Source organism: Vitis riparia, unplaced genomic scaffold, assembly GCF_004353265.1.
Source record: "Vitis riparia cultivar Riparia Gloire de Montpellier isolate 1030 unplaced genomic scaffold, EGFV_Vit.rip_1.0 scaffold644_pilon_pilon, whole genome shotgun sequence".
Classification (NCBI taxonomy): Eukaryota; Viridiplantae; Streptophyta; class Magnoliopsida; order Vitales; family Vitaceae; genus Vitis; species Vitis riparia.
In genome coordinates, this window is record NW_023269724.1 from 41,479 (window position 1) to 58,633 (window position 17,155).

General features: G+C 33.1%; 2 protein-coding genes and 1 pseudogene across 2 annotated transcripts; 1 reads left to right on the plus strand and 2 right to left on the minus strand.

Annotated features, from left to right (window-relative positions):
- The first annotated feature begins 8,961 nt into the window (after window positions 1-8,961).
- LOC117910201 (protein transport protein Sec61 subunit beta-like) lies at window positions 8,962-11,301 on the plus strand. The gene has a single exon (XM_034824261.1). The coding sequence runs from the start codon at window positions 10,218-10,220 to the stop codon at window positions 10,464-10,466; it is 249 nt and encodes an 82-aa protein (XP_034680152.1). The 5' UTR covers window positions 8,962-10,217; the 3' UTR covers window positions 10,467-11,301.
- Window positions 11,302-11,770: 469 nt separating this feature from the next.
- LOC117910187 (endochitinase EP3-like) lies at window positions 11,771-12,820 on the minus strand. The gene is made up of 2 exons (XM_034824247.1): window positions 12,375-12,820; window positions 11,771-12,286 (listed from the first exon to the last, which is right to left on the minus strand). Exons 1-2 carry the CDS (start codon window positions 12,790-12,792, stop codon window positions 11,880-11,882), a joined length of 825 nt encoding a protein of 274 aa, XP_034680138.1. The 5' UTR covers window positions 12,793-12,820; the 3' UTR covers window positions 11,771-11,879.
- A 2,011-nt stretch (window positions 12,821-14,831) lies between these two features.
- Window positions 14,832-15,771, minus strand: LOC117910194 (annotated as a pseudogene).
- Window positions 15,772-17,155: the final 1,384 nt, after the last annotated feature.

A 17,155-nucleotide genomic window follows, 5' to 3' on the forward strand; every position in this document is an offset into this window, starting at 1 on the left:
TCAAATTATAACTTTAAAGTAGAAAACGGGAAATTAACAATTTCAAAAGGTGTCATGATTGTCATGAAGAGTCAGAAGAGAAATGACTTGTATATCCTAGAAGGTCACTGATTGAACTTCTCTATTGTACCAAAATACTTAGCCTTTTTATGTAGCAACTCTGGTCAAGAAAAACTAGAGAAAGAGTCACTACAACTTTTATAGTATTCCGGGTATCGTCCTTAAGGACTGGCTTATGGAAATTGTCAATACTAGAATAAATGAATTGCTTTTGTTTAAATCCTAAAGTGAAAAACAATATGTGAATAATGTGAAACTAAGTAAAAGAAATTAAATTAATAAAAAAAATGAATATTGATTTTAAATTTGATTGATTCAAGTTTGGGGTTTTCCACAATCCAACCTAGGATATAAAAATTAGATAAAATAAGGGTCTTTTAAGTAATATGATCTTAGGGTTTTAGGATCATTGGTCGCTCGCGATCAAGTTGAGTTCTATAACTCAAAATTGCATCCGAAACTTAATTTTTCCTTTTTAAAACAGATTCCTAAAACCATCAGATAAATGAGATTAATTACTAGTTTAAGATTTGCCTTTTTAACATTTCCTATTCTTTATAACTTTGTTTTGGGGCAAATAATGATAGGGAAGACGAGGATAACCAATGATCAAGAATTACCAAGAATTACTAGTATCGGGTAATAACCTACCATATCATTCCCTAAACTAACTCACAAGGATAGAATAAAAAAATTGATAAATTGTCACCCAATTAATAATTAATCTCATTTATAATAATTTACCCATTGTCCATATAGGTTTCCTAGCCCTTAGGTTTTCATGCTTCAAGCCTCCAAGTTGGCTCTTAACCTTTCATGAGGGTGATGTCACATTCACAGTCCATAATAAAGTAAAAATCCATTATTTGAATCAAAAGAAGCTACAAACAATATATTTAATAAAGAAGAAAAAGAAAACAAACCAAAGTTCTAGTCTTCTTCCACCTTCAATGTTAAACTCTCCAGAAAAAAAATTCAAGATCCCTAAAACCTATAATTGAGAGAGTTTATATAATATCATCAATTACCTAACATGTGGTACACTCTCATTGGCCACTTATTACAAAATAATTTCCTAAAAATGATTAAAAAATAATAAAATGGTGATTTCTAGTCGTGTGGGGTCCATTTAGGGTGGATGAAGTGCCTTAGATGCAATTATCGAGGTAGAGGAGGCGAAACATCAAAGTGGTAGTGGGTGAATTCGAAATTGGTGTCATTTCGAAGTGGATTTCGAATTCATAAGTTGAATAGATCCAATTCCCAAGGTAGAGGAGGCGGAACATCAAAGTGGCAGTGGGTGAATTTAAAATTGGTGTCGTTTCGAATTCATAAGTTGAATTTCAAAATCATTTCGAAATGACCCTCCAACTTCGTGTAGTTGTTTTCAAATGACCATAACTTCTTCATTTCACCTCCAATTTGCAAATCGTTTGAAACGTTGGACTCCTGACTTCCCGAGTTTTGAAACAATATATGGTATGTATATAATGGACTCTAGGAAGTCCTCTAAATTTGTCCTCAAATTCAAAATATATAATGTCATCTAATTTTTGAGTTCTAAATTTCCATGCAATTGAATCTTGCTTCATGCCTCATTTCTCATGTTTTCTTGTCTTCTTTCTTACTCCATAATGGTCATTTCTCATCTTCCAAACGTATTATATCCTTGTCTTGCCTTTCCTTATGGTTCATGAGTCTTGACTTACTTATTTCCTCATTTAGCCCTTTCTTGATTTTTTAAAATTTAAAGTGATTCAACTTGCACCATTTTCTTCCCTTGAACCCGAGATAAGTCTCCAAAGTACAAATTAAACTCATGGTTAGGGTCTTAGCATTGATTTAGGTCAAGTTGGGTGATTTAAATGTCTTTTGGTGCACAAATCATATAGAACATGTGTCATTAAAGCACATATTTTGGCTCCAATCATCCTCCTCAACCTAAACTTTGCTAGTCCCTAGCAAATGAAAAGAGTAAAAAAGAATGAAAAATATGTAATGAGATTCATGAAATCATATTAACTCAACATAACATGTTTCACATACAAGATACTCAAGTAGACAAATTTCCTATAATTGAGTAAGATGACACAAGATATGCAATTTCTTAGTTTTCTCACCTTATCTTCGTATACATAAATGTGCATCCATGTTTAGCATTCCCCTTAGTGTCTCTTGATTTTCCCTTGATTGGTTGTTTCCACTTAAACCTCATGTGCTTAATTTTGGTGTCCCCTCATAGTATTTTTCTTAAGACTTTTCTTAAACTCAAATTTTATCATTCCTTAAGTTAGAAGAGGAAAATTTATTTTGATTTTTCTTTCTTAGTTTAGTAAATCTCCTTCTATATGGCTTAATAGGGATCCACCGGCAACTCCCGAGTTTTCACCCAAGGTACCAGGTATTGAGGACCTTTATAGGCCACTTACCCTTCAGGTATCACCCTAGCTCAAGATAGAACAAGGTCGAATTTCCCAAACATTTATTTATGATTATTATTATTTTCAAACTTGAGTTTAGCTTATGTAACGAGCAAGACACCGATGACTTCTAACCAGTCGGTTTCGGGCACAAGGGCTTGAAGACACAATGCCATTACCCCCTCAGATAATTGCTCAAGCTTAAATCAATCATTTTTAATTTTTTTTTCTCAATCTGTTTTGTTTTTTTTCATTTCCTCATTTTATTGCTTAAGAACAACTCCTTTTAAGCTAAAGAATTTATCTTAATCAAGATACTATAAGGATATACGTGCTTTGTGTGTGCTTTGAGTCTTAAATGAAAATAACCATCAAAGAAAAATTGAAGGTATTCCAAGGATTCAACCTAACTATTTTTGCACTTAAAGGTATATAAAGATAAGGTAAGTGAACTAATACTCTTGCTCTAACTGTATTTTTTTTTCTCAAATTTTAAAGAAATAATACTACTTAAAGCATTCTCATGCTAAATAAACCATGAGTTACCAAGGCAAATCAAGAATCTCATTAATTAACCAAAGATAATATGCAAACTTTTGAAAAAAATTAGGGCTAATAAGCCTTCTCCCCTTAATCTAAATTACACATTGTCCCCAATGTGTATGATAATGGGTCAAAAGGAATATGTTGCCTTCAAGATCATCGAGTGAGAAGTTTGTTATGAGGACTTCATATAAACTGTAGGAGCTTTATCACCTTGAACACATGTGAGGCTTACCTTTTCACTCCCTTGAAGTTTGCATTTACCTATATCACTCGAATGTTTGCAAACTAAGTTGCTATAACTCATAAACTCATTAGTAAATTAAAAATAATTTTTTTTAAAAAATGTTAACTATATTGCTAATGACTAAGTGAAAATACAAAACTAAATAAAGAAAAATAAATAAATAAAATAAAATAAAATAAAAGAGAAATTAAATAAATAAAAATTTTACATAAATCTAATTTTTACTTACTAGAAAATACTTCAACCCTTTTGAACATCCTCATCAAGAAAAATGAGATTTTCGTTTTGTGTCTTTTGGATGAAATGCCTAGTCAAATCTAAAACCTGATAATCCTAAATTTGACACACAATACATGTTTATATCTTTCTTGCTTTATGACAACTTGTACGTTTTCTTTTCATTCTAGTCAATACCTAAGAAAGCCTAGATCCTTGTGACAAAAGTGGACGCTGACAGCTGAAAATGAAATTTCATTAGACGGGAGATTTGTGTGACTTGCAATAATTAGTCAATTTGTACTTTGCTGTGGGGCTTACCATATTAAGTAACTCTGGGTTCAAAACTGTCGTGCCGTGGTCTAACCAGATGATATTCGTTGGAAACAGCTGGAGAAGGACATTGACATAGAAAGTACTTCAATTTTTTTTTACTTTTTTTTGAGTTTGATGATGGTAAATTATGCTAACGAGACATAAAATTTCAGAGCAAAGTTATGTATTTGTTTGTTTATATTCTTTTCTGTTTGCATTTCTAACCAAATAAAAAATCACGTCTAGAAATATGGTTGGGCAAAACCTTTTTCTTTTTTTTTTTCTTTTTTTTTGGTTTTTTTTTTTTTTTTTTTAAAAAAAAAGAGATAATGGGCCGCCGTAATTGAAGAACATACGGTAGAGTCAAGTCAACATTTGCAACCATCAATCCGGATAGTTCTAAGGATGTAAAAAGTTTATAATATGATTTTTGTGAAAATTGGAATTATTTTCCACTGATGTGATGTCATTTCTTAATGTGGTTGGTCCATTTCTTACGTTCTTTAACTAGGAGAGTTTCGGATATAGACAGGTGATAGATGTTCACACTGTGTAATATTTGATTCTATTTCAATTAAAGTCTATCAGTACTAATGTCGCGGTGCAAGTTACCGATTCGGGGAGTTTCCGGTCAAAGTAAAAAAATTCTCAATTTAAATCTATATTAAAAATATTTATCAAAATAATGTGTCATACGGTATCAAGTTAAACTTTATTTTTATTTTTATTTTTTTATTTTAAAATCACAGCAATTGTGATTTTTTATACTAAAAAAAAAAAAACAAAATAAAATCATGTGATGCCCATATAATTAAATCATGATTTTTTTATATCATTTAATACAATTAAATTAAATATATCATAATTTTAATATTAAATATGTTTTAAAATTAGATATATTATAATCAAATATCACAATATTATTATTAAATAATATTTAATGTAATTTAATAATTAATGTATATTTATCAAATTTATATATTTATTGACACATACAATATATTTTTTATATATTCGTAAAATCGAAGTACTAATATATTCGTACGATATTTTTATCATTCATTGTTAAGAGAAAAAAATAATAATTATAAATTATTAAAAAAAAAAGAAATTGGTTTGAGTTTATTTAATTGTTTTTAACAAAAAGAAATAAGTATTGGGTGTTATGATAAACTCTAAAATCACTGTCTATGCAAAGAAAAATCTGTTTATAAGTATTGGGTATCTATGGAATAAACCCTAAAATAAACTTTCATATAAACATGTTTTTTTTAAATAAAAAAAAACAACAATTGGAAAATTCAAACGGAATTGAAATCAACTTTTGCTTTTATTTATTTATTTATTTCTATACCATCAATGGCTAGGTAAGGATGTAATTTGGGTGAGCTTGCTATCCAAATAGTTACTATTCAGGCTGGGCCAAGTTAAACATAAGGGGCGATTTTGGATTTGGTCTTCGAACTTAGCCCACATGCTTGGGCCCGGTCCTATGATTTTGGGTTTAACCTATTTTATTAACATATTGTGTTAGGGATGGTAAAGAAAGTACATTGTTAAGTTGTTAATTGAAGTTGCTTTGACATACAAAGACAATTTTGAATTATTAAAGGTTTGAGTGGGCTTAGTCCAATTGTAGGCTTTTGGGCGAGACAAACCCAACTATGGGCTTTTGGGTAGTCCAATCAAGTCAGGCTATGGATGGGCCTTGAAAATAAAAGGGGGCCTAAGCCCCCTACCTAAATTTGGGCCCAAGTCAGGCTTTAGCCTATTGAGCTTTTATGAGCTTTGGGCACTGGTTGGGCTCAGGCTAGCTCGTTGAGTTTTGGACTTTCGGGTGAAATTTGCACCCTTTGGGGTGCACATGTAATTGGATCAAGTTAATTTTAGCTTGGTCTAGGAAAGGACCAATTTGGGCTTCAATTTTGAGAATTGGGCTGGTCCATGGGCTGTTGTTGAGTTCATGTTTAGGTTAAGTTTAGACATGGATTAGGTTTGTTGGAAATCCTGAATCACTCGGGTCCTAGTCCTGAATCAATAAGGCGTATGCAAAACTGTTCCTTGAGAGAAACATGGTCGCAATGTTTTTTTAAATAAAAAATAGTTTTTTAAAAACGAATTTAAAAAAAAAGACCAAACACACTCTAACTTTTAAAATAGATTTTTAAAAACACTTTCATATACAGTCAATTCTTTTTTCCTATTTGTGATTGAAAATTACTTGATTCTACTTCAACAAAAGAGTGACAGTAGAGTGAAATCTTGTTTGGTTGCCGAGAAATTGAAAAGTCTTTTTTTTTTTTTCAAAACCGAATGAGTTTGACTCAACTAATCAAGTAAGCCTTACAAGTTGAATTATATTGGGACAGTTTGAACGGGAGTTTTTGCTTGTCCAACAAGCAAACTGAGCTTCCTACCCTTTGTCTTTTTCCCTCCCGGCTGTGACTTCATCTGAATAATTTATTTTCATTTTCTTTGGCTGATTTTATTTCAATAGCAAATTTATAAAAAAGATTTTTTTAACCTAAAATAACAAAATTAAATTAAATTAATTAAATTATCAATAGATCTCTATCATTGGTTCTAATTTTTTTTTCTCTTAATTTAATTTATTCCTTCCAGCCTTATGATTATTTATAAATCAATTTACTAATATTATTATTAATTTTAATAACATTTTTAATATCATATATTATTATTAATAATTTATTATATTTGACTCAACTAATTAAGTAAGCTTACTAGTTGAATTGTGGAACTTTGAATGGGAGTTTTTGCTTTACAAACAAGAAAATTTTAATTTTTAAATAATAAATTCATATTTTTACATGGTTTGGAATAAAATGACCAAATTACCCTCCATCCAATTCTAAAAATTTTGACTACAGAAGCCATAGACTCATTCTAAAGTAAGTGCCCACGTATTCAATTTTACTCACAGGAAATGGGCCCAATTTCTCTTTTTGAACGTTCTTGGTCAACACGTAAGGCTCTTAAACCCTACCAAAACCCTAAGATTCATTCAAACCTGTGGATATGGTCCAACCCTAACCACACCAACTTGAAACTCCATACATCTATAAATACCCAAAGCCTCGTTCATTTCCCACATCACAAGAGCAAAAACCCCCTCTAGAGATCCCATTACAACCTACCTCCTTAAGCCCTAAATCTTTGTTTTAAAAACAAGCTTATCAGTTTTTTAGTCTATGATGATGAGTTTTACACTATCGAATACTACCCTTCTAACCATATTAGTCATATTTGCTATTATCATAGGTCAAGTTCATGTTGAGGGAGCAAGAATGTTATCGGAGGAGTTTAAAAGTGCAACTCATCTTACAACATCATCTTTTGTTTATGAAAAGGCTAAGTTCACGATGACTTATTGGTTAGAACGGTTAGCATCAGGGTCTAGCCCTAGAGGTCCTGGTCACTAACTAACTACATCTTTGAAGAGATAATGAAGAATACATGATTTATGTAGTATATTTTTTATTTTTATATATTATACCATGTGCAATTGAAGTAAATAAATAAATAAAATTATTCTTTTCAATTATACGTGTCTTGATCATTACTAGCTACTTACTGCAATTTTTTTCAAATTAATTTTTATGTTTTTCTGTTTGGTTGCTAAGAAATTGTAAAAAATAATAGAAAATTAACTATTCATTTTCCAACAAATTTAATTGCCCATTTGGAAAATGAAATCAATAGTGAAAGAGAACATGGTGTATCTTTTTGCCATTTTAAGAATGAAGTAGTGTGAATGAGTTTCAATTTTCCTTGTTACCCTGTTTGGTTGCCGGGAAAAAGAGGGCATGTTTACCTTTTTTCCAAAAAGGAAATCAACCAGGCAAGCCAAGCCATTGAATTAGGTGAGTTCCATCATTGTTTTTTTCTGCCCTTTTTCACAGGCAACAGGTTTGAATAATATTATTTTTTATTTATTTTGTGGATTTTTAGAAATAAATTTGCAATTTCACATGTTTTGACAACACTTTTAATAGACTAATTTAATTTATAGTATTAACTATTATCTTATTTTGGAAAAGAAAATGACCAATATTGGCCCTCAACTATGTTGACTTCAAGTCATCAATAGGTCATTTCAGTCCATTACAACAAAGTGACTAATATTTAAGTCTGCATGACTCTTTCAAAGGTCTATGGTCAACATGTAAAATTCTAAAACCCTAATTAAACCCTAGAATCCATTCAAATAAGTGGACACGGTACAAACTCCAACTACACTAGTCCTAAACTTGATCACTCTATAAATACCCAAAGGGCTCTATAAATACTCAAAAGGTCATTTTTTTTAGACGTCGACCCTACCGCCTTAAACCCTAAATCTCCTTTAAAAAGAAACCGCCTTAAACCCTAAATCTCCTTTAAAAAATAAACCTATCGGTTTTTAATTCACAATGATGAATTTCAAGCGATCAAATGATATATTTTGAATCATTTTAGTTATTTTTGTTTTTATTATAAGTCAAGTTTGCATCAAGGCAATAAGGGTATTATCAAAGGATATTATAATGAAAGTCACCTTACAACATTTTCTTCTACTTAGCTAAGTTCACCATAACTTGTCGGCTCGAGTGATTGGTATTAGGGCCTAGCCCTAGATGCCTTGGTCATTGACAAACTCATTTTTTGAAATTATGAAGATTTTTGCATCTATATATTAAGATATATTATGATATGTATTTTTGTTATATGTTGTATAAAATGAAGTTTTATATATAGTTTTATGTTACATTTTTCTTAAATTCTTTCATACGGACCAAATTTTGTTTGATATCCTCGTATTCCAATAAGAGTTATGTCGACTAAACATGATTATGAAACTTTTTTAATTATGAATTTTTTTATTCTTTGCCATTGATTAATTCATTTTCATTAATTTTAGTTCATTAAAAGTCTATGGCATAATTAATGTAGGTTTATTTCAAAAAAAATTCTAGATTTGAGGCATTATAGTTTTTTAGTTTTTTTTTATTTTTTTTATGTTGAAAAATATATGAAATACCAAATAAAAAAATAAAAAAGATACACGCCAATCATCAACCCAAGTTCAGGCCCATTGAGCTACGGAAACCCTGAAACGCTGGCCCAATAGGAGAGAGCTAGTCTCTTTGCGACTGCAACTCTCTGTCTCTCTAGAAAATCTTTCAGTCATCAGTTAGATCTTCAAATCTCTGAATCTCATCATCTGGGTGTTGTTTTCTTCTTAATTTTCCCTCTTTTTCTCTCGTCAAATTTACGCCTTTGGCTCTGATTTTTTCATACAAATTCCCATACATCATTGTGGTTGTTGAGATTATTTCAGAGGTTTTATTCTTTGAGTTTTCGGTTTTGCTTGTGCTTTCTGATCTTTTTTTGTGGAGATTCTTGGTTAATCATTGTTTCAGAACATGGATCTTTCTTAATCTTGATTTGCACTTAAGTGTTTTTCTTTCCTAAGTGTGATTTAGTGTGATTTTACTTAGTGAATTTCATTTATTACCCTGTTTGGTTGCCTAGAAAATGGAAATAAAAGAAAGGAACCTCAGTCCCGTTCCAACTATCTGCCTGGGTTGTTATTTTGTTTGTATATTGTTGGCTTTGATTGCATGCGACAGGCACAAATTCATGATCTTTGATGTTGAATTAAGCAATAAGATTCTTTGTATAGGAACTCATTCAAGTGCATCAAGCTGTCAATACATGAAATTCTATTACATTTTTTATGGTTTCATGTATTTAAAAGATACCCTAGCAGTAGAAACTTACATTTTTGAGGTTTGAGATTATTTTTACACTGGCTCTATCCTCTATGGCAACCTTCTATGAAAACCCAAAAAGAATTCTTACCTTTTATGAAAGTTCTGGGAAGCCCCTGCATGTATAACTTGTTTGCCATTAAAATTCATCTGCAGGTTATTATGATGCCTCGGTTCATGCTTGGTCATTTCTCAATGTTTTTTTAAAGCCCACGAATATCCCTGGAGTTGGAGAGTGAAATTGCTAGTCATATTAAAAGAGTGTTTATAATATTATGTAGTCATGTTAAAACACCCAACAGATAACTAATAGAACTGGAATTCAAAGAAGGATTAACAGATGATCCATGGACTTACTTGGCTTGGTCCCAGTTTATAGGCATTAAAGCAATCTATAACTAGTTGGAAAGGGAAGAAAGCCTAGCTACTAGCAACATCCTGGGACTAATGGAAACTAGGATAGGAGCTGTAAATCTATAGAAGATAGAAGCTAGAAAGGAAGGGAATCTAGTAATTGGTAGCTAGACTACATGAGGGATAAAGATAAAAGAAAGAAGGATAACTACTAGCATCTGAAATATTGAATACTGGTGGTTGTTTGGTTCTAAGCTTTTAAATGGTTGTTACCTGCGAGTTGTTACAGAAATGGTTCTATATGGAGCTGCTCCCCTAAGAGGAAGTGAAGCTGCTGCTTCTAGCCTGCGTAGGAGGAGGACAACTGGTGGGGCAGCTGCAGGAGGAGCAAGTGGGAATATGCTGCAGTTTTACACTGATGATGCCCCGGGACTCAAGATTTCCCCCAATGTCGTTCTTATCATGAGTATTGGTTTCATAGCCTTTGTTGCTATTCTCCATGTCATGGGTAAGCTGTACTTTGTGTGGAGAGAGGCTTAAAAAGGTACAACAATGGAAATCTCAGTTCAGAGTCAATTTTGAATGAATTGTTACTTAATAGGTAATGAAATATGAATTTTGGATTTAGTTCTCTTCTTCTGGCTTACATGTGTGTGAAAGTCTCTAAGAAAAGCAGTCAATTTTTTATCCTAGTTAATAAAAGGTAGTGGCAAGTTGGAATTGTATGAAATGATTCTTGCTCCAACTCCTAAAACCAATGAGATTTGAGATTTTGCTATTGTTTTGATTATAAATGTTATCAAGGAGTTTGGTATGAGTTATGAGTAATGTGCCATTATTGGTGAGGAGATGATGACCCGCTCCCTCCCATGACTTTAAAAGTCATGTACACATTAAGAGGTCCCAATCATATCATGTAGGTATTAACCATGACTGTTAGGGCCTCTGTCATGGCTATAGGAGGAGTCCATTCCTACTTTGTAGATATGAACTGTGACCGTTAGAGCCTCTGTCACATGGGGTTGTGGGGCCGGGGATTGTAATGAATTGTCCTGCTTGCGTGGGAATGTAATGGTACTCCCTCCTCATGGCTTTAAAAGTTGGCCCCACTCCTATCGTGTAGAGATTAACCATGACCATTAAGATCACTGTCATGGTTAAGAGAAGCTTATCATGTATATGGTGTCAGAAACTTCTTTTCTTGACCAATGTAGGATCTCACAAGGTAAAGTTGGAAGAGCATCTATGCTTTATGGGATATTGCGAATGCACATGGAAGGGAGGATTTGGAGGGGGCTACATCAATTGTACCATTGCTGTTGAAATGAAAGGATCTATGCGTTTATGTTACATGGATTGATCTTTCTTAGGTTCATTACTTCTGTTGAGCTTTTGCATACCCCATCTATGCATGTTATCTTCTATATTTTTGTACTGCATTTGGTAATTGATTTTCAGGTTACACTTGATTGGTTCCAACACTTGAACCAATTCTCATTCACTCATTTAAGAACCAACACAAAAATATAAATCAAAACCCAGCAGTAACCCATTTTGACCAATGCCATATTGGGTCTTACTTGTAAGAGCTGATGGGTAGATGGACAAACTCCAACTGAAGAACCAAGTGCCTTAAGAAGGAAGGAAAAGTTTGGTTTCAACAGTAGAGGCTGACCGTTGTAACACTCATGCTGACCTTTTAGTATGTTTGTTTATGTCTGAACCAATCTTGTATATATTTGGGTTCTTAGCTTTCATTCATTTACTGATATAATATTTTAATATTTGACTGTTTTCAATACTCTTCTTTTCAACAAAAGTCATTGGTTATGTTCTAGAAAAGCTACAAAAATATGCTAGGAGCTTTTATTATTTGTCTAAACTACAAACACTATAGCATCTGGACAACCCTCGGTAGGGTTCCATACCATTTATTTCCTTTTAGGTGATATCCTAACAAGTGAGATTATCCCCAGGTGTGACACCTAGTTGATTACAGTATTCCGTGTAGTATTCAACTCGGGCATTGACGGTGGCTTGATTTGCGCCATCACATTCCAGTGCACCGTTAATGGCTCGAATGGTTGCCCCAAACCCTTGGCCTATGACTGGTTGGACAAAGTTTACCCAGTACCACAAAGCTGTCTTGAACGACACAACTGGGTCTGACGCCACAGTTTCAGGAGAGTTCAAGCCATCAAATCCTATGTCCTCTCCGGCAGGCCCGTAGTTGAAGTTCCATGATAGCTGAATCGGTCCACGTCCATAGTAACCCTTCCCAGCCACGCATGGATACTGGGTGTTGGTCTCATCACAGTAGTCCCTAGAGCTTCCATTGATCTCCTCTATGTAGCAAAAATCTGCACACACAAAACTTTTAGTCAATATTTGTTGTTTCAACTAGAGAAATTAGGATAGTATGTCTCGAAAAATGGGTTCAAATCTTACGTCCAGTCTCGTGAGTAACATGCGCAAAGAAAGCAGCGATCTCACGCTTAGAATCCTCCTCTGAACCAACCCTGCCAAACTGAGAAAACGAGTTGAGAGCCTCAAGAAACCTCGCCCTTGAGTAGAAGTTCTTCCCTTCACAACTCGCATCAGCCTGATCAATTATCCCATTGAAGAACTCCTGTGTCACGATATCTGCAACCGAGACATTGTTGGTACTTGGGGCCGGATTGCAGGGACCCTCTTGGCACCCGGTGCCACAGTAGTCGTCGCCTGTGCCACAATACCCCCATCTGCTGCAGCAAAGGTCTGCGGCACAGCCACAGTCCTGACCCACCACCCCTCTAGGCAGTGCTCCAGCCAAAATTCCGGCAAGGAGGACAGTCAATGAGAGGTTCCTCAGGGTGAGGGATGCCATTTTGGAAGGATATAACAGAAATGTGTGATCTGAATGCAGAGTCTGAAACTAGAATGGTTTATTTATAGTGCAGAAGTGGAAAATTGCTGGGTCAAGCAGCACTAAAGTATCGGAGATTAATGTCGGCCATAAAGATTTCTAGAGGGCGTACAACTTTGACCTTGCTGTAGATTTTTGATTAATCAGACTTCTGACTTCAGAAATGTCAGGATTGGTTCTACTTGCATGTATGTTTCAAAAGCCTGATTAGATTAGATTAGGAAGATTGTTAAATGTTTTTGATATCAATATGATTACCAACTTTTTTTTGGGGTTTAGTTTTTGTTTTATGTGTTTGTAACGGTTGTCTGATAAAAGCTAGGCTTTGTTTGAATCCTGAAATATATTAAATATATTAATTCAACGATGTTAATTATTGAAAATAAGAAAAGAAAGAAATTGGTGTTCTAGATTGATAGTGGAAGTCAATGGAATTAAAGTGATTTGGATGCCAACTATCAAAGAATTGACTTTCTCTTTGGGTAGGTGTTGTGATTTTGCACTTTCATTGGATTGAGTAGACTTTTCATTCAATCATTTTTGTGATCCACACAAAATATTGAAAATAAAGTTCAACACCCTAGTTGTTAAGGAAAAAAAAGTGATAATTAGAAATTATTCAAAAAAAAAAAAAAAAAAACAAAGAAAAAGAAAAGAAAGAAAAATAATTAGTTTGGGTTTATTTCTTTTTTTTTTTTAACAAAAAGGGATAATTAGAAAAAAAAAAAAAACAATTGAAAAATTCAAACGAAATTGAAATGCAGAGGTTCAGTTATCAAAGTTTCATTTGAAAGGGAATCAACTTTTACTTTTATTTATTTATTTTTTCAATTATTTAGAATTCATATATCTCCAAAATTTTCTTATACCATCAATGAATAGGTAGGGCCATAATTTGGGTGGGTTCTGGAGGATAAGCTTGCGAGGGAAATAGTTAATATTTGGGCTGGGCCGAGTTAAACATAAGGGGCGGTTTTGGATTTGGTCTTCGGACTTAGCCCACTTGCTTGGGCTCGGTCCTGGGATTTTGTGCTTCACCTATTTTATTAATTTTTTATTTTTATTTTTAATTTTGTAAATAGTATACAAAATATTCGTGTAAATAAAAAACAATGTGATGTGTTAGGGTTTGAATTCAAAATTCAAGCGAGAAAAACTCTTCTATAAAAGCCTTTACAAGGCAGAAAAACTGAGGGTGAGTAATATTTTTAAAATATTTTTGTAAAACATTTGGTTTAAGAAATGTTTAAGAGATTCCTTTACATTTGGTTATAATGGAAAAAAATGGTAGAAAAGAAGAAAGGAAGGAATACTAAAAGATTTTTCTCATCATTTCCTTGCAAAAATGGTAGAAAAGTATGAAAAAAAGTGCATTCTTCCTAATTTTCATATTTGAGTTTCCAAAAGTTTTATTCCATCACACCCACAGCTCAGAGCCAGTGCCATCTCCGGCAGAGCTCCGGCGAGGAGGATTGCAGCTGGGGTGGCTGCCATTTTTGTTGGTTTGGATGAAAATGATGATAGAGAGAAAAAAAGAAAGAAAAAAGAAACCCTGTTGGCTAGTTGATCATCCCATGATGTTAGTTTATTGACTTTGACTTGTCCAAAAGGATTGGAACTTTTTTTTTTTGGCTTTAAATTATAATAATGAATATATATTTTTTTAAACTGTCTTGTATCATTTAATATTCTGATGGTGATTTACCATTCAATAAATGATTTATTAAATAGACTCTTGCAGTGATTTAAATTTTAGAAGTACAAAAATTCATTATCTCTTAGGGAATATTTTATTATTTTGTAAATTATTATTGGTGTGTTTGGGTTATTTTTTTCCATAACTTATCTCTTGTTACTTATTCATGTAGCAACAATCCGATTATGGCTAAAGACACAACATAATAAACCCGTAAAAGGAAGGTTTCATACGACAAACTCCTTATAGCCTTTTGGGTTACACGTTATTAAGCTTATGTACTTCGATGAAACTCTTCCAAACCCTAGCAATTAACATTGCTACCAGGGGAAACACCAAATTGATTGCAATAGTCCTTGTAATACTTGACACGTGCATTGACAGCGCCACTGTTTCCTCCATTGCATTCCATACCATTGATGGCTCGAATTGTTGCACCGAACCCTTGGTTCATGATGGAGTGCACATTATTCATCCAAAACCAGAAGGCTGTCTTGAATGACACAACTGCATCATTAGCCACAGTTTCAGGATTGTTCAAGCCATCGCACCCTATGCTCTTTCCTGCTGGTCCATAGTTGTAGTTCCATGATATTTGAATCGGGCCACGCCCATAGTAACCCTTTCCACGTACACATGGATATTGTTTGTTGCCTTCATCACAATAATCCTTGGAGGGACCATCCATTTCCTCGATGTAACAGAAGTCTGCACATACCAAAATTTCATGCTTTAATGTTTAAGGCTTTTCTAGATGTAAAATCTTACGTCCAGTTTCATGCGTGACGTGAGCAAAGAATGCTGCGATCTCACGCTTAGAGTCGTCCTTGGAACCACCCTGCCCAACTGAGGGTACGACTTGAGAGCATCAAGAAAGGCGCGGCGTGTGTAGAAGTTTTTCCCGGCGCAGCTCGCATCCGCTTGATTACGAATTCCATCGAAGAAATTCGTAGTCACAACATCTGCGACCGAAACACCACTCCCACCACCACCTCCACCGCTAGGCGATGAATAGCAAGGACCGGCTTGGCAGCCGGTGCCGCAATAGTCATTGCCGGTGCCGCAGTACCCATATTTGCTGCAGCACAGGCCAGAGTTACAGCCGCAGTTCTGAGCCAGCACGGGCCCCGGAAGGGCTCCGGCGAGGACTCCGACGATAAGGATTGCTACCAGCTTTGCAACCATGTCTGGAGGAGGAAAAGAATGAAGAGAAGGAAGTGAGAAATGGGATGATAAGATTGAAACCTTGGTGGGGTTTTTATAGAGTTATATTACTCATGAGTACGTCACGACAAAATTTAAGGAAACTGACGGGCTTTAAATTCACTTTTGAATATGTAATTGGGTGAGGAAATTAATTAAACTCAATCCATACTATGCCCTGTTTGGAAATGGTGCTTGTAAAATATGATTTATAGACTGTTTTAAGGTGATTTTAAGAAGGTTAGAAGTGTTTGAAAGTATTTTTATTGGAAAATTTAGCGTCTAACAAAGTTAAAAAAAGATTAAAATTCATTTGAAGTGATTTTTGGAGAACATTGTTACAGATACATACATATATATATATATATATATATATATATATATATATATATATATATATATATATATATATATATATATATATTCTTTTGTTATGATTTACATTAGCAACAAAGTTTTGTAAATGTTAAGGTTTATATCCAAATATCAAATTTTTTAAGAAAAATGTTTTCAATAAAAGTTACTGAAATAAACATTATGAGTTAAAAACACTTTTAAAAGAATCACTATCAGATAGGGTTTTTAGAACTTGTTCAATGAATATAAGAAATATTTTTAGCCTTTTTAATTTTTGAAAATATTTTTTTTGATAATTTTTTTTTTGTGTCATTACTAAACAGATTTTTAAAGTTTGTTTGGTAATATTTTTAAAAAACACTTTTAACATAAAAAATGTTTTTAAAAAATAATATGATCGTTTCATAAAATTGGCAAAACACCCTTAAAAAGTTGAAAAATTACTTGAAAAGAAAATATTTGATTAATTAATGTTTAAATAAAATAAAAAGATATTTTTTCACAATATATTTTATAATATATATATATATATATATTCAGTAAATAAATAAAAATGACCTAAAATTTTGTCAAGCATTAGAAATTAGTTCTAACCTTGGCATCCTTCTCTCCCAACCCTAAGAGCAAATTGAATTTTGGTGTTACATGTATGGAATTTTTTGATAATGTGAATGAGGATTTTGGAGTCAACTTTGTACAACACATGAATTCTGTTTCCACTCTGTGATGCAATAAAGCTTGGTCCAGCCATAACAAACCCCACGAGAGAACAGCAGTTCCCCACTAGATAAGTAGATATATTCAGCGGTTTGGCTCCAATCCTTACAATATTGAATGCATGCATATTTTTGGTACACAAACTTGTTTCTACTAGTGAAAAAAGTAAGGGAAAGTTCTAATTATCTTTTATCATTTAATATCCAAAGTCATTTACTATTGAATAAATGGTGTAGTCAATAGACTTTTGCAGTGATTTTAATACTTGATGTACAAAGACTTAATTGTTCATCGCAGAATTTAATTTTTTCAGTATACTATGCATATAATACCATTATTTATTTGTAAATA